The sequence below is a fragment of the Podarcis melisellensis genome (assembly GCF_964234715.1).
Source record: "Podarcis melisellensis genome assembly, chromosome: 3".
In the NCBI taxonomy this organism is placed as follows: domain Eukaryota; kingdom Metazoa; phylum Chordata; class Lepidosauria; order Squamata; family Lacertidae; genus Podarcis; species Podarcis melisellensis.
This window is the reverse complement of record NC_138530.1, coordinates 76,626,290-76,651,461: the sequence shown is the minus strand read 5'-3', so window position 1 is coordinate 76,651,461 and position 25,172 is coordinate 76,626,290. Positions and strand designations below refer to the sequence as shown.

At 42.1% G+C, this 25,172-nt stretch overlaps 1 protein-coding gene across 2 annotated transcripts; it reads left to right on the top strand.

Annotated features, from left to right (window-relative positions):
• Nucleotides 1–2,953: 2,953 nt before the first annotated feature.
• On the top strand, nt 2,954–22,648 carry MANEA (mannosidase endo-alpha). Of its 2 annotated transcripts, none has more exons than XM_081905409.1 (5): nt 2,954–3,136; nt 7,854–8,436; nt 10,430–10,539; nt 12,651–12,727; nt 13,260–22,648. In XM_081905409.1, the coding sequence occupies exons 2-5, from the start codon at nt 7,890–7,892 to the stop codon at nt 13,894–13,896; spliced, it is 1,371 nt and encodes a 456-aa protein (XP_081761535.1). In that variant the 5' UTR covers nt 2,954–3,136; nt 7,854–7,889; the 3' UTR covers nt 13,897–22,648. The 2 variants fall into 2 exon arrangements, with proteins under 2 accessions (XP_081761535.1, XP_081761534.1); XM_081905408.1 differs by having other exon boundaries at nt 2,955–3,136; nt 7,850–8,436.
• Nucleotides 22,649–25,172: the final 2,524 nt, after the last annotated feature.

The window sequence follows — 25,172 nt, the reverse complement described above, 5'->3', positions numbered from 1 at the left end:
GGAGTGAGGCATCACTTATTTTTATTTTGGACTGCTCTTTTGTGCAAGCTTGGTGCATCACAAAAGGTGTATGTGCACATGTACCCATAGATCTCAGCTTTCCTGGCTTGAGGCAACACACACAAACACAGCTGCTGTTTTGTGCAAATCTGGTAGATTAAGAAATGGCAAATTTATTCTCACTTCCACACTAGCAATGGGGCAGTGCCCGCCACAGCGCCAGAGGAAAGCTGGCTAACCTAGGAGATACCCTCAAGACTGCCACCCCCCATCTGCCTAATGATAGGACTGGCCCTGGAGTCAGGACAATTGAGCAGCCAATGGCTTCTCTCATGACAGTGCCAGGGACCCAATCCACCTCTTGCTTGCACTGAAAATGAAAGCAAGAAAGGGGAAGTAGGAGCAGCCAAAGGCTTCTCTGTGTTGCACAAGTTTCACTCCCCAAGTAGCCAAAGGGCCAGAAGACACGAGGGGGCCAGTGGCCTTTCTAGGTGGGGAGAGGGGACTCCTCCACCAGTTCCCATGTAGTCCCCCCTACACAAGGCAAAGGGAGAAGTTGCTCTGTACCTTTTAAACTGCTGAATGGATGCCTTTCGCCACTTCAACACAGAAGCGGCAAGTGTTGATAGCACTTTCAACCTGAAGTGAGATTGCAATGGAGCAATGAGCAAAAGAGTGACAAAGACCTGCATTCTTACTCAAAGGGGAAATGCCAAGGAACTTAGTGGGGCTTTTATTTTATTTTATTTTATTGTGTGGATAGGACTGGGATGCCGAGCTGGAGGTTAAGTCCCACTCTGGGCTTTAACTTCTTGCACAGGGGGAAGATTCGATAGAGGAGGAAAGCAGATTCCCCGTTAAGCGAAAACGTTCCATCGGAGGTTGAGCGCGGTACGCATGCAGTGAAAAATGATATTGACTTATGCAACAAACCTATAAGCAAAGCAAAGCTCCCAAGAGCCCTTAAGCACTATTATCAAAATCAACCAAATGAATTAAATTGCCAGATTAAATATATACTTATAAACTAACAGATGAAATACCAGAAAGAGATGAACGTAGAAGAGGCATGAGCTATTTACTTTAGATTCCCTATAAACCTGTATGCAAAGATTATTTTGTAGGCGAAGAAGCCCTTTAATAAATCAAATGATATAAAACCCGGATCTCTTTTTCCTTATAACTATGAATTGACTAATGAAATTCTCAAGAGTGTAAGTATAAACAAAAGCAGTCAAATTAATTATAGGATATCAATTCTAAGATCAGCCTAGCCAGAGACGCTGTAGCCAGCTCTATACAAGCTTATGCACCAAGAGGAAGGGCTCCCTGCAGCCCCTTGTGCACTCTTATTTAAACTAGGCTCTTTTAATTGCGCCATCATCCTTTGTTTATATTGCTAATGTTTATTTCCTTTGTTTATATTGCTTTTGAATTTATAACCAACGAGAAAGTGAGGGGCACTCGAAAAGGAGATAGCTCCCACGTGGTTTTGCCTCTCCTAAAATGGCTGCCGCCGCAAGGCCACGTGGGCAATCAAAATGGCAGTCGTAATGCGTTCCCGTTGCCTAGCGACAATGAACACGTGCAAAAACACTTAACGCTAGCCCTTTAACACTGAAAAATTCTGCAGCACCAAGAGCAAAACCTGCAGGAATTCCCCACGTACCCCTTATGAACGTTAATTATTCCCCTGGTTTTCTCGCCGGTTAAGCTTAAAAGGGAGGGTTTGTAAAGTTACTTCCCACGTGGAATGCCTATAGTAAAATGGTGGCCGCCCGGAAGGGCATGTGGGCGGATGAAATGGCGGCCGGGCGCGCTGGTTGCCCGGCAACGGCGCAGCTGCTTCCAAGGCTTTCCAAGTCTAAACTTCCGCGCGAAAATAAAACAGCCTGTAGAGGAAGCGATGCTCTGTGGAAGCCACTCACCCCCTCAAGAATGCTGCTGAAATGATTATTTAACAAGAAATTCTGCCCCTCACCCCAGCAAGAAAATGAAACACAACCGGCACAAAACACAGCCCGCTCTCCTCCCGCAGCTGCCGTTCCGCCTAATTGCACCACGCTCCCCTGCACAAACCTCTATCTAAAACCTGAAGCCCCAACAGCAAAACCTGATTGGATGGGTGCGCTGCGTCCTCCGTGGAAATAACGAAGAGGAGCCAAACGTTCTTCCTTGAGCTCCTTGCAGAACAGGCAGTCAACAGCCGAGGGCAAGCAACGGATCACAGCAGAAAAAGCTCCACAAAGCTGAATAAATTCCTCTGAAGGGGGCATGCAGCAGCAGGCGCGAGAAGCTCCTGAGGGCAGGGAACTTGCACCGAAACACACAGAGCTCCCTGTAAAACTGCAGACCTGAAAGAGATGCTGGAAGGAAAGCACACAAACACACACACAGTGATTTTAGCTCAATTACAGCTCCGGTGTTAAACTGCAGCAGCTGGAATGGAGCGCAAAGGGGGAAACCCCCAGAAGGATAAAAGCCCCAAATTGGTTTCAGCTCCAAAACTAGAGATAACAACTCCTGAACATCAAGCAGTTTAGAAATCAAGCAACACCAGCAGCAAATGCTGGAAATTCTCTGTAAAAGAAAGGGAGCTTTTTCTGTGAAGCTACAGCATATTCCACGAGGTGCCCTGCAGCTCAAGAACAAAGGCAACAAAGCAGCAAGGCAGGAACGCTCCAGGCAATGCAGATAAGATCTCCGACAAACAGGAACAGCTGATATGGGGGAAACAAACGTGAGGGCTAGCCAGCGAAAAGAGGGCGAGCCCCCTCTGCGCCGGCCCTAAATAGGGCAGATACGGCAGGGATTCCCCTGCTCTCGTGGGGGCTGAAACCAGCCCCCGCTCACGTGGGAGGTGGGCGTGAAGCCTGCCTCCTGGGCAGGCCGGAAGTGGCTTAGTTACTACGTAGCCCGCGAGCTTAAGGGCAAGCGGCGGCTTCTCCCTCTGCTACCACGCATGCCCGGCGGAGAGGGCGCGTGAGAGCTCATCTAGGGGGAGCTAGACCTGGAAAAGAGGCTGGTTAGCCTTTGGCCCCGCTTGCAACTCTATTTCAACCCCTTCGCCGCCCCCCAGTATCAATGCAGGACCGTTGATCTTCCAGTCCCTGCGGATTCTGGCTCTGAACTCGGGGTAAGTGAGAGGCGGGGAAAGAGGGAAGGCGAAGGAGAAGGAGGAGGCTCCTTCTTCCACCCTGCCTGCTCTCCTTCTGTGCTTTGGCAATGACAGCGGCGGCGACAAAAATGGGGGAGGGTCCTCTCTGCGGTCCGGTGGGTGGGGGAGGTGAATGGCTGCCCGCGCGCCCGAGGCGCCTCACGTGACTCTCCGAGGGGGGCGGGAGTCGAGCAATGGGGGTCCCGAGGCGAGGTGGTCGGCGGAAGGCGCCCCCGCCGAGAGCCGGGGGCGCTGCGCAGGTGAAGTAGCGCTTGCGGGGCTTACCTTGCCCGGTTGGGTAGGTAAGGCGCCTGGATAAGTGCGCTGGCGCAGCCGTTGCTGGGGAGGCTCGCGCTCAAATCCCAGCTGTGGTAATTAGGCCATCCTCGCAGGGGTGTCGCGAGGACCAAAAATAAAATACAATTAGGGTCGGCGAGACATGCACCCCGCCTATGCGTGGTCTTTCAGGCCCAATCCTGCAAGGGAGGATGGAGTGCCTGGGGCCAGCAAAAATACCCAACATTGTACTGGTTTTGTATTACCGTATTACTTAGTTTATGAAAAGAAATTTATTGAAATAATGGGTTCTGCTAAATAGAGAAGTAATGGTTTCATAACTGTTAATTGTTGTAGTAGCCCTGTGGTATTTTCAGTGTGGGGAATGATTCTGCAAAAGCAAAACACAAACAAGCTAGTAGCTGTGCAGAAATAAGCAAATGAATAGGTTTTACCCTCTGTGTTCAGAAAAGTTTGCTTCTGAGTAAGTCTGCACAGGGTGGTAATATCCTCTCTTGCTCAGTAATCTTGCTGCCTGGCAGACTGACTCCCTGAGACCTTAAAAGTTAACTTGCTGTTTACTTCGCTCCTGCCTTTCTCCCAATATGAGGAGAACACTAGGTGGTAGGCAGGGGGTAGGGGTGGGTTTAAGTATGGGGTGTGTATCGAGAGTGTGTGTGGAGTTCTGTGTCTGTTTCTGTGGGGGTGCTTTAAGTGTGAAGCAAAGGATAGGTGGGGGCAGTTTCAGTGTGGGGTGGAGTGTGTGGAAGTGGGTTCACTGTGGGATAGGGCAGGCTTATGCACGCTCCACCAATGCATGTGATGATGTTGAACATAAGCCCTGTGCCTGTACTTGCTTACCATGGACTTTAATGAGAGAGGAAATCTTAATAACTTTTGAGTAGCTTTTCAGAACTTCACCAAGCCAGTGGAAGTGAGGGCTCCACAAGAAGCCTGAATGAAATAGATCAGCAAGTTTCACCAAAACTGGAAAGAATCATTATTTATTATATTTCTTAGTTGACCTTTAAAATAAAGTCTCAGGGCAGATTACAAAAATGTAAAAACTCTGTATTGAAATCAGTTATACAGTATGTGGTCTTAATAGCAGAAGGCCACAACTCAGTGCCTTGCATGCAAAAGGCCCCAGGTTCAGTCCTTTAGGGCAGTGTTTCCCAACCTTTTTTGGGCAAAGGCACACTTGTTTCATGAAAAAAATCTTGAGGCACACCACCATGCCAGATGGGGAAAGGTCACTTTTTACTTATGTAAAAAAAAATAAAAAAATAGTAACAGCATAGAAGGTAGAGAAGGTAGGACTCGAACCAGTGGATTCACGTTACAATAAAGATTTTGACTAAACATGGGAAAGAACTTTCTGCTGGTAAGGGCTGTTCAACAGGGGAATGGTCTCCCTCGGGAGGTTTTTCCCTTCTTGGAGGTTTTTAAGCAGAGGTGGGATGTCTGTCTGCCATGGATGCTATGGCTGAGATTCCTGCACTGCAGGGGTTGTACAGTACTGGATAGCCCTGGGGATCCCTTCCAACTCTACGATTCTATTAGGATCCCTTTTATAAAAGAGAGAACTTTAATGGCACGGCCATTATTTATTTCGGCTTCTCCCAACGGGGCCACGAAGGATCAGAAAAGCTGAAGAAGAGACCCTTCCTCAGAGGAGGCGGGAGACCACCGGACCCGCCGAGGAGGGGAATCCGGCCGCCTTTCCCTCCAGAGCTTCGCCTTTTGCCCCGGCCAAGTTGCGCCGAGGGCGCCTTGCGGGCTCTGCGTGGCTTCAGGCGGAGCCTAGGAGCCACTTCCCAGCCTGGAGGGCAGGCTGTGCGCGGACCCCGCCACTCTCGGGGCGCGACCCAGACTCGGCTGCCTTCCACGGCCAGCAGAGGTAGGCCGCCGGCTTCTAACCCGGCGGAACTGGGGCGTCCCGGGCGCAGCGCAGCGCCGCGCTCCCCACTCCTCCCGCCCCGCCCCCTTCTCCCGGGTGCCCCCTCCCTCCTTTGTTCTCCGGAGCCCCGCCTCCCCCTCTGCCCCAGCTCGCCTATTGGCTCACGCAGCCGCCACTCAGGTGGGGGCCCGCTTTGGCCCCGCTCCCCGGCCGCCGAGAGAGAGTGGGAGCGTGTGGGGCGGGGCTGGGCGGCCGGGCGTCTCCTTCCCTGCACTGCTTCGGCCGCGTCTGCAGCCGCCGTGGGACCAGGCGGGAGGCCAGTCATGCCCAGACACTGCCAGCCGCTCGGAAGGAGCCGTCGCTCTGCCGGGCAGCGCCTGCCTGCGCGCCCCTCGCTCCCTGCGCCGAGGATGGCGGGGGCGCCGGGCGCAAGGCAGCGCCGGGGCTGCTGGGCAAGCGGCAGATGCTGATGCAGTTTGGGGAATTCCTGTCACAGGGAGCAAGGCAGAAGCGGATGACGGGGCACGTTCCCCGGGGGAGCGGGGCCGGAGGATTAGCCCGACTCGCCCGCCTCCCTCCCACGGCACACTAGGCAACGTCCGGCGGCACACTAGTGTGCCGCGGAACACTGGTTGGGAAACACTGCTTTAGGGCATCTCCAGTTAGGACTGGGAGAGACTGAAATACTGGAGAGTCCCTGTCAGTCAGTGCAGACGATAATGAGTTGAATAGACCAGTGGGTTTGGCTCAGTATAAGGCAACTTCCTATGTTCCTAAAGAGCAGGGGACAGGGCAAAGTGTAAATTTTCAGCACTTCTCGACTTACTCTGTTATCTGTGGCAACCTTTTTCAGGTCAGTTAGAAATTTGGCACTTTCATAGACCTCTTCAGCCTAGACAACGTAAGCCAAGTTATTAGCTCAACAGACGGCATTTTTATAAGCTATAGAATTTTGAGGCTTACAATGAAAGAACCTCCTGTGCTTTTATAATATATGTTAATATACTGTAGAACATTGTCTATCTGATTAATGTTGAGGATAAATCTTATTGCATTGATTTTCTTCTTAAACAAGATATCTTTATGAACCTTGTCTTGATCAACCCTATTTTCCAATAATAATAACACAACTTAAACTATTGGAAACTGGCACTCAAAGGAGAGAGAAAATTGTATTTCTAATGTGAAATTACACTAAGGAGAAAAGGTGTGGCACTGTTCTTTTAAGTACCTCATTTTCTAGTAATGGAACTGTGTAGGAGTTTTGTGACCTTCCTGAAAATGGTTGTAGGGGCTAGAGTTTGAACATGGAATGTGTAATTGTGCACTGAACATGCACATCAAGTTTCATTCCTTGCCTCTGTTATGCTTGAAAGCTTGGAATGTTTACACAGGTAGGGAACATTCTCTCCCTGCCCCCCCCCCACTTAACCAGGTTTCTCTTGGGTTTTGGTAGACAATAGGTGGACTTGCCAGTGATAAATTGCTTGTGTCTTGTGCTTCTCTGTGTCTTGTGTCTTTGTGACAAGCTATCTCATGTCCTGGATGATAATTGACTATATTTAGAAGTCAGCCTAACATTTGTGAAGCTTCTTATTCTGCACGGAGAATTTATTGTTCCCTCTCATTCTTATCTCAACATTCCGTCCATCAAGTTTCATCCCTACAGTTTTTCTTTTTCTTTCACCTCAGTTTATTTGTTATAGCTTTAGCTAGGGACATATTTTTTTCAAAAAGCAAAAACATAACCACCATAACACTAATACAAAATTAAATGCTACACAACACAATAAAAGAACAGTAATGTTAAAAAAAGTATTGTTAACTCCTGAGTTATTTGTTGCCAAATAGATAAATCCAATAACAACTGTAGAATGTTTATTATACAGCAAAATTGAATGAAGATTCATTGTTGTATCTACATTTTAACTGAAAATCAAAATTCTGTACCAAGCTGACATAAGGGTATTCTTCCTTATGTTAGAATGGCTGATGTCATTGGGTGACTGAAGTAATGCTGTAATCAAGGGATGGACAAACTTTTTTCACCCCATGGATTACCGGTATACTCCCTTCTGAGGAACCCTTCTGAGAGCCACGCCTAAGTGGTGGGTGATTGCAAGAGGCAAACGGTGGGGGGAAATATGTAAACTTATTTAGAAGCTAGCTTGTGGGCCAAAGGCCTGCCTAAAGAAAACAAGACAAGGGAGAGGCCAGAGTCGACTCATCCATAGGCCAGAGGAACAGCTTTTGGGATATTGTTTCCCACCAGATATGTTACCCTGGCCAGGAGACAAAGAAAGAACATCATGGTAAGGGGGGACCCAGATCTGGCCCTTGCTTTCTTTTTCTAGTCTTAACCTTTTTTAATTTCATGTTTTTGTGTCTTATGTGTTGAGTCTGCAGGAAGGGACTGCTTAGAAATTTTTAGGGTGCTTTACAAATGTTAAATAGTTTTTTAAAAATTGTTTGCAACATTTCAAACCCTAACATTATGCTTTTTAAATCATTGGCAGCTAGAAGCCGCCTACGTGTGCCTTGAACTACAATGACATCATGGCAAGATTTCGCAGGAGAACGTGCATCATTCTGGTGCTCTTTATTTTATTCATATGCTCCATAATGATGGCCTTGAAAACTTTGAGACCTGAAAGAGCTGGTTTTGGAGATCCATTTGGCCTTGGCCTGTTACCAGATTTTCAGCAACGAACAACACATTTAAGAAATAAGTTCAACGTGCAGAGCGGAGCTAAGGAAGAAAGTTTCACACACGCAAAAAATGTTCACCCTTTAACAATGAACTTAAAAAAACCCACCGTTTCTGTAAGGAGACTAGAAGAACATCTGCCTTCCCCAAATTACAACTTTCATGTGTTTTACTACAGCTGGTATGGGACACCGCAGTTTGATGGAAAATATATTCACTGGAACCACCCATTGTTAACACATTGGGATCCCAAAATTGCAAGTGATTATCCAAAAGGAAGGCACAGTCCTCCGGAGGATATTGGCTCCAGCTTCTATCCTGAACTTGGACCTTACAGCTCCAAAGACCCTTCTGTCATAGAAGAGCACATGAAGCAGATGAGCTCAGCTTCCATTGGTAAATGGTATTTTATTTTTCTGTATGGCATTAAGCGTTTTGAATTCAGAGCTTTGGTGTGATAAGTCACTTTCCCCCTTCTTTGAACTGAAACTGAACTGTGAGAAAGTCTTACGTAATTTCCCCATTATTAACTGTTTTCTCCATGGGATATGACAATTAGGATGAATCACAAATGTCTTTTTCGGGGATTGAGTAAAAATATATTGAAACCAGCAACTTGGAAGGTAACTACGTGGACTATCGCCTTCTACTAGACTTGTGACCTGTTCTGTTTAGCTAAACTATGGCTGCTTGTACACCTGTAATAATAATAATAATTTATTATTTATATCCCGCCCATCTGGCTGAGTTTCCCCAGCGGCTCCCAATCAAGTGTTTAAAACAATACAGCATTAAATATTAAAAACTTCCCTGAACAGGGCTGCCTTAAGATGTCTTCTGAATGTCAGGTAGTTGTTTATCTCTTTGACATCTGATGGGAGGGCGTTCCACAGGGCGGGCGCCACTACTGAGAAGGCCCTCTGTCTGGTTCCCTGTAGCCTCACTTCTCGCAATGAGGGAACCACCAGAAGGCCCTCGGCACTGGATCTCAGTGTCTGGGCTGAACGATGGGGGTGGAGATGCTCCTTCAGGTATACAGGACCGAGGCCGTTTAGAGCTTTAAAGGTCAGCACCAACACTTTGAGTTGTGCTTGGAAACATACTGGGAGCCAATGCAGATCTCTCAGAACCGGTGTTATGTGGTCCCGGCGGCCACTCCCAGTCACAGTCTAGCTGCTGCATTCTGGATTAATTGCTGTACTGAAATTTACTCACTGATCGTGGATTTTGTGAGTTGACAAAGGAGGATCCATAAGCACAGTTTGAAGCTGGCTTTTCAGCTGCAGTTTGCACTAACTGGTTTCTTACTGCATCCCAGCTTGGGCATCCTGGTTTGTTCAGTCACTCCCTTGGAAGGCCACCTGATTATAGAGGCAGAAGGGCAGAGCAGCTGAAAAATGAAACCACTTCAACCGTGTATTCAGTGGCTAATGCTGGTACTTTTGCAGAGCTCAACTTCTGTCCTCTGTCTGCTTGGCCACACCCCATCCACTGTTCACCTCCCCACACATTTTTAATGATGTTTACTTAATTCATCTTAAAACACAATTTTAAGGCTGTTTAACAGATACAGTTGCACTTCCCCTATTCCTGCAAACAGACAATTTTTTACACTTTGCTTTGCCTTGCCTCTCATTCTCAAAAAAAATTAAATATGACCTATGCATCTCCTCTCCATCAGCATTCCCTTGATTTCTGTTCTTAGAGACAGATACAAACAGAGGTGATTGTTGCATGATTCATACCTTACTGGCCAAGAAATGAGTTGGAATTGTATACAGTGGTACCTCTGGTTACGAACTTAATCCATTCCGGAGGTCCATTTGTAACCCGAAACAGCTCATAACATGAGGCGCGCTTTCAGTAATGGAGCCTCCCTCTGCTTCCGCGTTGCCAGCACGCAACTTCCGCTCGCATCCCGAGGCATAGGTCGCAACCGGGAACATCTACTTCTGGGTTAGCGGAGCTCATAACCTGCAGCGTTCGCAAGGGGGACGGTATGTAACACAAGGTTCCACTGTAAAAGGAGCCATATTGTCCCCACAGGCTGGTTTCCTCTGTTAAGGTTCTATTCCAACCATTAGGCATGAAAAGGGTATAGACCTACCCTGTTCTACCACCTGATAGTGTAAGGATTATTTTTTGCCTATTCTTAAAAATTAGTCAAACAAACAATAAAGCTAGTACAGTAGTGATTTAATTGGTGACTTGGAGATACTTGAAGAAAGCTAAAGAAACTCAATTTTATTGGCTTATGTGTTGAAATGTTTGATACTGAAATCTCAAAGTAGTTGTACATGCTTTGTTTGCTAAATTGCTTTTTAAAAAAGACATCCAATACAAATTGGTTAAACATCACCATAGGTAAAATGTATATTTTGTTCCTTAGGGGTATTGGCCCTTTCTTGGTACCCACCTGGAATGGGTGATGAAAATGGAGAACCTGTTGATGCCCTAGTACCAACCATTTTGGATATTGCACATAAGTACAAATTAAAGGTACACTATTTGAAGTTTTAGACTTGTCAAAGTTGTAGATATGATGGACTGATTGTTCTAAAGTTAGACTCTCTGCACAGTTGTCCTATCAGAGTTTGGGGAGTTGAGTTAATTGCATGTAATTTCATTGCGGCTAAGGTGCTGCTGCCCAAACTCCCTCCCCACCAGTGAACCAATCAAAAATTGTTGATGGTCTTGACAGACCACTTAACGATTTTCCCCCCTGAGTGTTATAGCAATTGGAATGTGCTGTGCTGGATGCTGTATGATTTTTAATCGTGTTTTTATTGCTCCTTTTATTTCTTGTATTGCATGATATTACAATTGGGATATAAGGAGGAAAAGAAGCAATAAAATACAATGGAAAATAAATATGAATATTTAATGTGGACATTCCACAGACCACATAAACAAAGCTTGCAGGCCACTAGTGGTTCACAGACCACAGCTTGAGAATTCCTAGCTAAGGAATGTTTGATAGAACTAGGAAACAGCTTAGTGTTGTGTATCCAGTTTAGCTACAGTATCTTACACTATTGTAGCTAAAGAGCAATTTTCTGTGTATACATGTCTACTCTGAAGTACCACTGAATTCATAGGCTACAATGCATGCCCATTAACCTGTGAGTCACTTCCACTGAATCCAGTGCACAGATTGCATACAATGGTGCACTGGGTGCTTCTGGAAACACTCATAGGATTGTGCTTTTAATGCCTGGCAAATGAGGTGCAGCCATTTTCCTGTATATTTCTTGCTAGGCTTACAATACCACAAAAGCAACTCTTTAGTTGGTACTTCTACCTCAGATATGGGGAACTTTTAGCAGTGGCGTAGCGTGGGTTGTCAGCACCCAGGGCAAGGCAAGTAATTTGCGCCCCCTAACCCGTGGATTTGCCCTAACCCCAGATGTTGCGCCCGGTGCGGCCGGCCCCCCCTGAACCCCCACGCTACGCCACTGACTTTTAGCCTTCCAGATGTTGCTGAATTACAACCATTGGCCAGGATGATTAGAGTTATTGTTTTTGTTTGTTTGCTTGCTTGCTTTGTTTGCTACTATACTGTGTATTTTTGTGTTTTTTTTATTGTGATCTTCAGATGAAAGGTGGTATAGAAATTTAATAAATAATAGCAACATTTCGAGGGTCAAAGGTTCCCCACACCTGTTAGAAATGCAATTTATATTAATCACATTTTTGTTGTGGTTGTTGTGTAGGAGTATATTTGAGTTACTTTGCATGCACTTCTTTTGGCTTTACATTATTCTGTTGAATTGTGAATTATAATAGAGTGCTATGTTGCACTAACACTTGGAACATGTTGCTCCTTCTTTAAGTTCATAACTCTCCTGGGGTGAATTGCTTGGAGTTTTTATTTTTGCTTGCATTGCCCTTGCTGGGTTTCTGTCTCATGATGCACTTTAAAGTAAAACAGCATCTGAAACAAATACAGTTCCCAAAGGGTTTGCGCAGGCTGTACATTTTATCTCCTTACTTCATCATCTTGGATACAAATCTTGACCAAATTCCGATCGCCTATTCTTAATTCATTTGGTTTCCAAATGAATACCACAACCTAGTGATAGGACTGAAAGTTATATTTATCACAGTTTGTCTAAAGTGACTTTATCATAACTGGTATCTCTGTAAGTGCCAGCTAATTGCATTGTCATGCATAATTGTGTTATATGTGGTTCAGCTGTTTTGAAGAACTACCTCTGGAGTGGGTGGTAAGATGTACTAAACTGGTGGCTTGTGCAAGCTTTTGATGCAAACAGCCTTCAGTGGTTTCCTGCAGTCTTCTGATCCTCAGGGGGTTCTATACTGGGGAGGAGAAGGCAGGAAAACCTTACAGCTTCTGCTTGTGCAACTATGGCTAAAACTCAGAATATTTAGGCTCAAAATGGAGATTTCAAGAATAACTTCTGCAAACCTTGGTATTCCCCTAAGCCTGCTGATACCTCCCTTCTGTTTATAGACAGTAATATTTTGACTGGTGATTTTGACTCACCTTTGACTCACCTTTGAACTTCATAAATAGAAGTGTTTGACCTTCACTATGTTGAGATTATTCAGTTATTTAAAAACACCTATCTAATATTTCGTTTTTTTAGGTCACTTTCCATATTGAGCCATACAAAGATAGAGATGATCGCAGTATGTACAGCAACATCAAGTATATCATAGACAAGTAAGCACTTCCTCAAGTATTTGAATGTTGATGTTACAAAACTCTGTCCAGTGTTTTTCATGTGATTTTGTTTCATTGTGCAGTACACTATCAATTAACGTTCTTAATCCACACAAATAGCTCTGCTTCTTGTTCAATTCCCCTGAATTTTTTCTGCCTGTTCAAGTCAGAGAGATTTGGTTCAATTGCCAGTTTTCTCATATTTATTACTGTGTCTTAAGGCTGTTTTTCAAACTTCCTGCCTTGCTAGACCCTTAGTTAGCCTTGACTAGCTGAAGTATCATGAAATATGAAATTAGAAGCAGAGCAATGGAATATTTTTTTTTCTTCATAGTGTGGAAATGACTAATTTAAATAAAATTAATTGTGCATAACTACATTGGCAAGTGTACATCCTTTACTATATCTAATTATGGTGATGACACATTTGAATGGAAATAAATTTGGGAAGAGCAAACAACACTGCTTAGTACCCAATGATACAAAAATGAATGTTATTTACTTTATATTGGTTTCTTTTTTTCCTTTCTAGATATGGAGCCCATCCAGCCTTTTACAGACATAAAGTCAGCACAGGTAGAACCCTTCCCATGTTTTATGTCTACGATTCTTATATAACAATCCCTGAAATGTGGGCAAATCTGCTTACTGTCTCTGGATCCCAGAGTATACGCAATACACCCTATGATAGCTTATTCATTGCCCTTCTTGTGGAAGAAAAACACAAGCATGAAATCCATAGAAGTGGCTTTGACGGAATTTATACATATTTTGCCACCAACGGCTTCTCCTACGGCTCAAGCCATCACAACTGGCCAAGTTTGAAAGCCTTTTGTGACACGAAAAACTTGCTGTTTATTCCAAGCGTGGGCCCAGGCTATGTAGACACCAGCATTCGACCATGGAACAGCCACAACACACGGAACCGCGTCAATGGCAAATACTATGAGACTGCGTTCAGCGCCGCGCTTCTGGTACGCCCTGAAATAATCTCTATCACCTCTTTCAATGAATGGCATGAAGGAACTCAGATTGAAAAGGCCATTCCAAAGAGGACTGGAAAGGCAGTTTACCTCGACTATCAGCCACATAAGCCAAATATTTATCTGGAGCTCACTCGTAAGTGGTCTGAAAAGTACAGCAAAGAAAAAGAGCAGTGGCTTACATGAGGTGCATTTCCACTTGGCAGTTCCACGATGGGCCCATCGCTGTGTCTCGCTGATAAATCAAGAACATTTTAATTTGTGAGGATATCGTCTGCACTATTGCTATAGCTTTCTGAAGAGAAAATGTTCACTTTTAGAGTAATGATAACAATGGCAAGCAATATTAGCCCCTCGGGTTCTTATAATACATTGATAGTGCTAAATACTGTCCCTTTTAATGTTCTGTATATTACCAGTACACTGTCTAGAATATTTAATTTATAACACTAGTAGAATGATACAGAGCTTATTCCAGCTAAAACAGTTGCTTAGGGTGTCTGTACCCAGCTGGACTTCTGAGCTTTCCCCTTTCCTGAAGAATTCCCTCAAAGTGAGAAAACCTCAGAAACAACTTCCAGTGCAAGGTGAAGAGGTGTGCAAAAACAAAACAAATCCTAGCACTCAAATGGAAACCACTGTGGTACACTTAAATGTGCTCCTTAGGTCAGGCCCTTTAAAGAACCATGAACAAAACCTTTTACAACAGTTTCTTAAATATTAATTTGTATATGTGAAGCATCTTTTCCAGTGGGAAAGTAGAGAACTCACCAAGGAACCTTCCAGAACAAGAATCACTTTTTAAAAAATGTATTGGAGCTGCAGAAGAACATTGCCTGATTTTCCTATGCTACTCCCATTCATTGCAATTCAAACCACAGGAATTGGTGGTAGGTGCCCGTGATGTATATTATATATTTTGTAGAAAAATAAACATGTTCTCCTTATTTTTTGCACTTATTTTGGTAGAAATAATGAGTGAACTAAAATTATCATGATAATCATAATTAGTAATTGTTTCAGTTAGGTTTTTTAAAGGCACATTTACTCATTTTGTTTGGCATTGCTGCATGAGCAGAACACTCAGTTTGCTTTGCTTTAGATCCTAAATACAGGAATCATTTTCAAAGAAGAAAAATGTTTTTGAGTGCTTAGAATGTTTAGCAGGATTTAACTTTTTAGAGTACAGACTCAGAAAACAATAATTTGGAATAGTATAAATTGTCGGTTGTGAGCATTTGTAGGAGCTTTAAAAATGTCCTTTTAAAAGAATTGTATTTCCCCAGTGTGGTGTTAATATCTATTCCACGTGAAATTGGAGACACCCAACTTTGGATAGCAAAGACTATGTTCTTCCAAACATACTGCCAGCTGCAGTCTGGGTTGAGCGGACTATAACACGAGAGCACCTGTGCTTTGAATCATTTCTCACTAATGGGCTACTGGATGTTGTGATTTTCAGTGAGTGCCTTATTATCTCCAAATTGAAAGTGCCTCTCTAATGTGCTCCCTAGACACTTATCCAAAGCTAATATAGCAAACACACAAGCTGGATTCATTGTCTTATTTTATGAGTTTGGTTCTGCAGTTTGTTTGTTTTTTAAAAAACTATATTATGCTGCAGGCAAAAGGATTTGCCCTTCCCTTTTTTGCCATGGGGTGGGCAACCCCATCCCTATGGTGTTATTGGAAGTTGAGCTTAACAAACCAAATTATTTTCTGTTTTTAATTTGTTTTTATTCTGAAGCAAATTCTGAGCCCAGCTTGCAGCTACTGTGCTTCTAGTAACATGGAGTGTGACAAAGCTCAAGCTTCCTCCACAAGCCCCTGTAGCTTGGTCCACTATGTAATTTGGTGGTTGCAACATAGGAAGGCTTCCTGTATGCTTTCCTTCTTTCCTAGCATCTTGCTAAGAAATGTAATTATTTCAAGAAACCCAAGTCCTTTGAACAGCCATTGTGTGCCCAGGAAACATCCTACAGTTTCAATAGGAGTAGCCTACTGAAGACCTCTGTACCATTGTTGTTGTAGCTGCTAGGCCAAGTAAGTGGGAAGGAAGGAGAAGCTGGAAAACAACTTGTAGAGGTATAATCCAAACCAGTTCTGTGAAGCCCATCCCTTTTTAAGCTACTGATAAATGGTTTTTGGAGTTCATGCAGATGAGATCCAGATGTTTATTTTCCCCTCCTAAAAAACACCCATTGTTAGTGACTTTGCAAATACTGTCAATTTCAAGGCTTTTTGATATAGATAGATAGATAGATAGATAGATAGATAGATAGATAGATAGATAGATAGATAGAGCAGATTGAACCAAGGACACCATCCAAACTGAAATGGATTGTTTATTGCCGCTTTTGTAACAATTTGCACAAAATTAAATTAAAAATCTTCTGGTACATGCACTTCTCTGCCTTTCAGGTCATGGAAACTGATTTTTTGGCAGACCTTCACTGCAGGGCCGTCAATGGGTATCCATACACTGATGCTATAGCTAGAATGTGAAGATTAATTACTTAAGTTCTGTTCATTCATCCATCCACCCAATTTATAAGAGTAGCTAATACGATGGAAAATACTGTGAGCTGCACTTTATCCATCCCAAATAGGCCGTAGTTTAGAGCTAAGGCACACACATCCACTTGGGTGCATTGTGCTTCCCATATGTCAATATTAACTTTTAAAATTTGTTGTGAAACTCAGTGTTCATCAGTGAAAGAGCTTTACTAACACTGGCTTCGCCTTTGGGGATGAATTGATGGCTGTTTGTTAATCGTGACACTTACTAATTACTATTTGAATTAGTTGTATGTATGAAGTCCCATATAGTAACAAAATGAAACAAAATCAAGCTCAAAAATAAGACAGTAACTTGGAACTTGTCTCAAATTCTGTGCATGGCAACTCATTAATTGAATTTGATTTTCTTACAGCACAATCCTGTCCTTGTTTACTCAGCAGTAAATCTACTGAGTTCAGTGGAGCTGAATAGACATGCACAGAATTTCGATGTTGATGCCTTCAAATTTCCTAGAATCATTATATGTCCTTAAACCTGGGGCTGGGGAACCTATAGCCTTCTAGATATTGTTCAGCCCGAACCCTTGTCAGCCCTAGTCGGTATGGCCAGCAGTCCAAAGTTGATGTGGCATTGTTGTCCAGCAAAATCTAGAAGGCCCCTTCTTTGCCTTAAACACACAGCGCTTATGGTGTATTTAAAGTAATGCTTTCAAATTCTCATGATCAGTTAAAATTTAGGAGTAATAATGGTTTGAAACCAGTTTTGCTACTACTGCTTAGGCACTTTAGACATCTAATCAATTTTGTTTAAAAACCATATTGTGTTTCTTAAAAGAAAATCGCAACATAAGCTTTTAAATATTTTCCTCCATTTATTTCATTATAATTCTGCTAAGGGCTGTGATCCAAAGCAACAGATGTAGTGCTGCATACACAGCTGCAACTTGTAGTCTATAGCTCTGCTCAAATAACTGCATTTAAGGTGAAAACTGGCTTGTCTTTACAGCAGTGGGAGCAGTTCAGGATCTGAAGGAGCTTCCAGCTTAAGTGTGCACACTTCTCCCCAGGATACCCTAATAGCTTCACTATTTTCCCACATAGAACTTCAGGGCATCTGCAAAATGGTCCCGGTGTCAGCTAGAGAATTTTCCTTTCCAAATTTGAAATTTTGAAAGGAGGCAACTTTGAAGTATTTTGTTCATTTGAAGTAGATCTTTTTCAGACATAGTTCTTCTCTCTGCTGCTGCTGCTGCTTAGCAGATGGTTTCTACTTGCTTTTGCAATTCTAGTCGCAATGAGATTTCTTCACCTTATCTCATAGAATGTTATATTCACCTAGCATATACATAATATAGAGAGTTGAATGCGGATCTAGTCTGACACTTGCTTTCACTGCTAAATATGTAGTTGGGGTGCATAGAGTGTTTGGAAATTGTAACCAGGGATTGGGGGGGGGGGCAGGGCAGAGGAGGGAGATCTGACATTTGGGTAGAGGGCATGTAGGATACGTGATGGGAAGTAACTCACAAGGAGTATCCTTACATAATACAATTTCGTCCATTGGCTACATAGTGAATACCACTGAGAAGTGAGAGCTTTTATTCTCAGAAGTACAGCAAGGCTTGGAAAGCACATAAAGGAAGCTTGTACTCAAGACATTTTCATATACCTAGGTTCAGGTCACTTGTATAGTTCCACTTGGATTTGCAATGAGTTAGGCAGCCAACTGTTGCAAGTACAGTCAAAGAAGTTTGAATCACACTTCTTCCGTAATCTTTTAAAACCCTGCACCAGAGTTTTTAAGATAATAATTCTGTCTGCAGACTAAGGAACAGACCTCACTGCATGATTCATACCATAGTAAGCCACTGTCACATGGTAACTATGAGGAAGGAAAATCTGAATTCCAGAGTGGTTGATTTAGAGCTTAAAGGGCTCATCTGCAGGGCTACAGGTTTTACAAATCGCAACCTAGCTTGCAAATTCCATTCTCTTCTGTCTGAATTAAGTGTGTGTCTCAACAGTTGTTTCAATTATACGATAATAAGGTCTGCTTTATGAGAAATGAAATTATTCTAATTTACTTTTAAATAAATAGTTGTAAGGCTTTTAATGTGCACAGTGTTAGTATGAATACATGAATGAGGCGTTAGACAGCATTTTGTACACACCTATATTGAAAATATGAAACATACTCTGTATGCTATGAAAAAATAACACTGCAGGAACACTGTTCTTGGAGTAAGAGTTCATGTGATTTGTATTTTCTGAAATGTTCATTTTGCCTCTTATTTGCCAGGAATTTCTTTGAACTTCAGTGGAAAGCATACTGAATAGCTTAATAGATACTTTCTTTGGTGAAACATTTGTTAATATATGCTGAAGCTGTTTTTGAAGCCCAGCTCACATTTCAAAAAACTGAACCATCAAAAGCTATGTAAGGACACAATCCTACAGCTGATTAAGGGCTGAGGAGTCACCAGAAGTGACGTAAGTGCCATTCTGGAGGCATGGTACTTATGCTCCCAGAGGACCCCTGATACACCTGTGGAAAACTCTGTGGGCATCAAATTTATGCTGGTTCTCTGGCATCAAGCAGAGAGGTGTGGGACACTGGGTCAGGATGTGGTGCGGCAGCTAGGAGTCCACAGGACACTCCTTCCCAGACAGGTTCCCCAGAGGAGTCTTTAATTATACCAGTCCTGGAGCTGGTGTAGTTAATCATTCCCATTGAAAGGGTTGGGGGGAAAGGTAGAGAAAAGCTTGCCAGTCACCTCCTGTCCTGACTTCAGCAAGTTGATGGGGCTTAGGAAGTGGTTGGAGCTTCCCCAAAGAATCTTCACAGCCACACACATGCACAACCATTACCATAGGATTTTTCTGCCCATGTGTTGTAATTGATACAATAATGCTTGAGTGAAAAGTGTGGTATGTTTTGTGATAGGTTTCTCTTACCTTTTCCCCTTTGTTTTAGCTAAATAAGGCACAATTGCTTTCTTTTGTTTTTCTGGAGAAATGTGTTGGAAGAACCCTCCACGTAAAAATAATATTGTGCATACATACTGTAAACATTAGGTTGATTAATTGTGAATGTGTTCCTGCTTAAGCAAATTGTGTTAATTTTCCCACTGTATGCCTTAATGAGCCAATTGAACAACCCATACTTTCTTTCTGGGACTAATTTAGATCACTCCCTCCTGCTCTAGAGGGAAGAGTTTGTATGGAAGAGATTGATGCTTGGTAGGTTGCTCAAGAACCAGTCAGTGAAATATGTGTAGCGTTGGCTATGGCTTGCATTGGAGTCAAAATTACATTGTCTAAGCCATGATATTTGGATCCAAAGTTTTTCTTAGTGCAGAACAATCCTTACGTGTTATGCTTCCATGAGCATCACCAACTTTAACAACAATTTGACATCCACCTTGAATTAAATTTGTTGTATTGAATGCTGCAATTCTTTCTCAGCTCAATTGGTGAGTTGGGATTTTGTGGAAGATCATTTTCCTGGGTTTGAATGTTGCAGATAATTTCTAGTGTTCATGCCCGCTGATGGATATCCGTCAACTGTGTTTTCCTTTTCTGTCAGTTGGGATGAAGATATTATATGCAAGAGCATTGCAAAAGTCCCAAGTGAGCTAGAAATTATGCCCTTAGCTCAAAAAGTCCTCTTCTTTTTTCTGTCATATCATTCCTTCTCTTGTCTACCTTCCCTGCCAACTGTATAACTTTGAAGTTATTCCTGTGCAATTTAATTTTAAAGTTAACAAATTTGGTTCATGCTCCTTTGTGCGGGAAAGTCACTGTAACTCAGCAACAGGTATATGAATATGTGGGTTTGTTTTGAAAGTTTATAGCAGTGGGGTTGAGAGGAGAGCTAAACAAGATAATGCTAGACCATTTCTTTCTTTTAAAATAATACCTGGAGCTGCAATAGTTGGGAATTTTCAAGCATATGACATTATTCTTTAATTGTTCAACATAAAGCACCACCCATTTTTTTAAAAGTACAATGAGTATACTTGTATGATCCAGCTGCTGCAGAACTGTAGCTCTTTATATTGCAGGTGGAGAGTAAGTTACCTGCAGTAAACAAATCTTTTGCACATTCAGAAATAGAATTTAGGGAGAGTTCTGGTTTTGGTATGTACAGGGAGGTTGTGATGTGTTTATGTGGAGACATATTCAAAAATTCAGTTTCCAACTAGCAGTCTCCAATGGTAACGGTCCAGCATCAAATACACCACACATGGAGTTTCTCTCTTAGTTTAATACGTAATTTGAATCGCTATTAATTGCTTGACTATTTTTCCAGCATTTTTCCAAAATATGAACAATAATTATGAACTGTATTTATGTACTGTTATGTTTGCAAATGTTTCTTGACTGTTAGAGGCTTTTATGGAGAATAAGTGCCTTTTTAAAGTACTGTATGCATTTTACTAGATATTGACCCTTAGTGCTGTTAAGCATTGTTTAATTTTTTGATGGGCATCCAATGCACTTCTGAGTAAAAAGCCCACACAGTTGCATGTCAGTTACAAATGGTGCATGCATGTTCACAATGACACATTCATACTTTCATTTAAACGCCTTCCTCTGCAGAAAGGGTATGGTATACATGCACCCCTGGGGAAAGACTTGAGTTCCTACTTCAACTTAACATTATACATTATTCACAATAGATGTGGCATGCTTTTATTTTGTATTTGAGTTCCTGTACCTGACTACAAAAAGTAAAGCACAAGAAACAGTCACAACGGAGTTTAATCTTCCGAGTTGCCTGCTTTATTGACTTGCTTTGTGGCATTCACTTACACTGAAATCCATTTTCTATAGCTACTCTTCAGTTTATGTGCCCTAAAAAACAAAGGCAATGGGGTATAACAGCAACATTTCTTATTTCCAAGATTTATAGTTTAGTTGAATACATTTCAATATATACATCTTTGAAAGCTCATTGGGGAACCAATGGATGATGTGAAATAAAACATTTCCCTTAAGCTTTGGGTTTTTTAAAAGCTTCTCCCCTGTATCTTCCCACTCTGCCACAGATTCTCTTCTACATGGACTTTATGTCCAGTAACAGCTGGCTGAAATTACTTCACATTTGTTAAACTGCAGCTTTAAATATACCTACTGGAGAGAAAGCCCCATTGAAGAAAGTGGGACTTTTTTATAAACACACATTGAATGTATTGTCAATCTGTGATTAAAGGTTTAAATATGTGCAATTAATGCTTGTGAAGCTTGATAAAACAGAGTTGGCAAACTTGTGAAAGGCAGAAATAGGTATGAAAATGTGAGGTATGATTTGAGCCTCAGGATTAGAATTTTCTAGCTTCTTCCAATCTATAAAATAGTGCAGACTCTAATATCTTAGTATCTTTTGCTGATAAAACTCCTTAATTATAGTACACCCACAGTGGGAGCTAAAGGTGAGTGAGCCCTGTTCTGCATTATACAGAAAATATCCCCTAAGGGCCACTTCAAATGTTGCACACACTACCCACAATATGATAGTACTGCCAAATGTTGGACAATCATGGCTAAAAAGGAATGTATATACAATTGAATAATTGGCATATAACTAAATTACATCATTTATCTGTAGAAGTATTTTCTGCATAGGAAATATCTGAGGTATATCTGCTTGGAATGCAATAATATGGTGTTCAACTTTTAAAACCAGATCATTGGGATCTGCTAGCCTCATTTAACTACCTGAATCTTGTCCAGATCCTTTAGTGAGCTTTTCTGAAGGCTTGAAGTTAAGAGCCTCAAGAATCTAAGTTGGTTGACATTATTTTAACTTTGTAGGTTCATGAATTCCTATGGTAGAGTGGAAGTTCAATCTCTTGTAGACCTAGATATCTTACAAGCTACTGAAATAAACTATAGGCTCCAAAACTTTAACCAAGGGCAAGTCAAAGTGTCACCTTCTAACTTCCTAAAAAAAAGAAGATTGTCTTCCTCTTTGATTCAGTTTGTTAATATGTAATCTATAAGTGTTTGTAGACCCAGAGGGAGAACAAAATAATTATTTTCCCCTTGTGTTTTCATACAATTTAGAAGCATAAACTACTCGCATCCTTAGTTAAAATACTTGCTTTAAAAAATGTAATTATGCAAGGTGTGTACATTTCTTTCTGTGGCACATTATCACTGTTAAACTGTTAATGTATTTTTGATGTACTTTACTTTGTGCACCACTGAGCACCACTGATTATGTACAGTGTTTTGATGTGTAAAACATAAGTCTAAAATACTATGCATGTCTCAGGAAATGTAATTTACAGAAAATGCACTTCAAAAATCGTAAAATCCTGTTAAATAGTATGTAATATAATTAACACTTGAACTAAGGACTGCAAACAATTCTGGGCTATGTGTTTTAACAAATAAAATTTTCATTACCATGTTTCTATTATTGCATAGTCTCATAATATTTGACTGAAGTAATTGGAAAATGTGTACTTTTCTACTTAGTGGGGCATTATTTCAGATGGCTACCTTTTGAATTGCAACTAGCACATATTCAGTATTCCTCAGTGCATTATACAAGGTTATCAAAGTTTCAGAGATTAGCTGTCTTGCTTCCAGTCTTAAGTTAATAAAGTTTTCCCTCAACTAGTAGCAGACAAGAGAATGCTTCCATTTGCCAACTCCTGCCTTTGGAGTTTGATCAGCTTGCTCTCCAGAATCATCTCAGGCTTGCCCACAATAGCTGCCCCCTTCCAGCTTGCATTCCTGCTGTCTCGGTTCCCTTTCCCCATGGCTTACAAGTCCCTGCCACACATTTTGAATTCACCTCTTTCCCTCTTGGCTACAAATTCTAGCAAACAGTGCAGATCTGATCACACTGTCTACACATCTAAACTGCTAATTTAATTAGAATAGAGAGACGGATGCTGTGTTATGACATAGTTGCCACTGGGCATCCCTTCCAAGCACTGAAGAGTGTTCAGTACTTTGTATCGTATTATGGTAAGGACAATCGGCAGACCATATCATGGAATCCAAAGAAGCTTCCATTCACACACTTTTGTTTTGAAGACCTACGTTAGTGCTATTAAGTGCAAATATAAAATGTTAGGATTGCAGAAAGAGGAGGGGGTGTGTTTTAATGGAAATGGTGCGGCTGTGCCCTCATCGATGGAAAGAAAGGCACCTCCCAACAACCGCTGCCACACTTGCTCACAGAGAGAAGCTCTTTGTACATCTCCACCATCAGGACCAAAGGGAAGGAAGGTATCTAATCCTGGCATCCATGTAAATGTTGGCATGCTTGATATAGAAGAGGCCAACCCAGGGCAAACACATACTGAGCAGAAAGAGCAAACAGTCTCTCATGCATTGTGGATGTTTGATGAGATATCTACTGAGACCTTTCCACAACCATGATAGGAGGTACTGATGGCCCCCATCGTGGAGGATGAAAATAAACAACACACATGTTCCATGAATATTCCATGGTACAGGGGTTAGATGCCATACCTTTGCAAGGTTTAAGCCAGGATGAAGAAACCCTAGTCCTCCAGATACTGTTGCTTCCCATCAGCTCCAGCCAGCATGGTTAATGGTCAAACACAATGAGAGGCCAGGAACATCTGGAGGACCATAGATTCCCCACCCATGCTCTACAGGGCTTGACACTTGGTCAAATGGTGAATGTTCTTACAAACCACTTGACTTTTTCCTATCTTCTGTAGAGATTCTAGTCCATGAATCATCCTACGGATGTATATCTCAATAGCATTTGACAATGAGGATTTGCGTGGGTCTTTAACCTTTTTATCGTTTCTGTTTTTGCCACTATTTATATAAGCTGTTCGGAAGACACTGAGATGGGAGCAAGCAGGAAGCTTGGTAGGACAATTGGGGGGCAGTGGCGGGGGAAGAAGAGACACAAACACCATAAAATTAAACTGAAAAGTTAGCCACAATTTTTGACAATGTGTGTAACTGAGAACGTTTTAAAGTGAAAGTGTGATGCTGATTTCACTAGTGAAAAACCAGAGGAATGCGAGGCGAGACTGAGCAACAAAATAGCTAGAAATGGTCAAACTTGCTTTAAGAAGGAAGTATGAGTTTAAATATGTGCAGGCTATGTTTGCTGCTGATAAAGGAGGAATGCATGTCTGCACATAGCTGAGCACATTAAATGGCAATGAGTTATTGAGCAAAAGTAAATAGCATTATATGTGAATCTAATAAGTGAAATTAAAAGAAGAACTTGGCTGAATGTCAGAGAAGGCATCATGATAGGTAGCGCTATTATTGTGCAAAATAATTTCCCAAGGGACAAGCTTTGTAGCTTGAAATCTTAAAAACTAAATGATAAAATGTTTGTAAAATGTAAGAGCAGAAAGAAACTGCTCTGGCATACTGAATAGAATAGCCTGCGATTTTTAGACGTAATGACATTGAAAATAGGTATTTTGCATCCTTTGATTCCAGTGTATTTTTCACAACGAGGCAATATCTGTTTTAAACCTATTGGGTGACAGAAAAGAACCTGCATGTGGGCTAGAGGTATTTGACCAGGTTTTTTTTTTAAAAAAAATGTGGCTCCTCTCCTCCCTTTTATGAATACTAAATGGTCTTCTTAAGCAAAAAAAAAAAAAAAAGAATTTTCTGTCCTATAAACAAGAGGCACCAGGTATGTGTATTGGTTAGAATTCTGGATGAGACTGGAGAGACTGGGTTTCAAGCCATCCCCCTTCTATGGAGATTACATTGGGCCAATCACTGTATTTCAGCTGAGCCTGCTTCATAGAAACATGTGGAACTGTCTTATGCAAATTAAGATAATTGGTCCACATATCAGTACAGTGGTACCTCAGGTTACATAGGCTTCTAGTTACAGAGTCCGCTAACCCAGAAATAGTAGCTCGGGTTAAGAAATTTGCTTCAGGATGAGAACAGAAATCGTGCTACGGCGG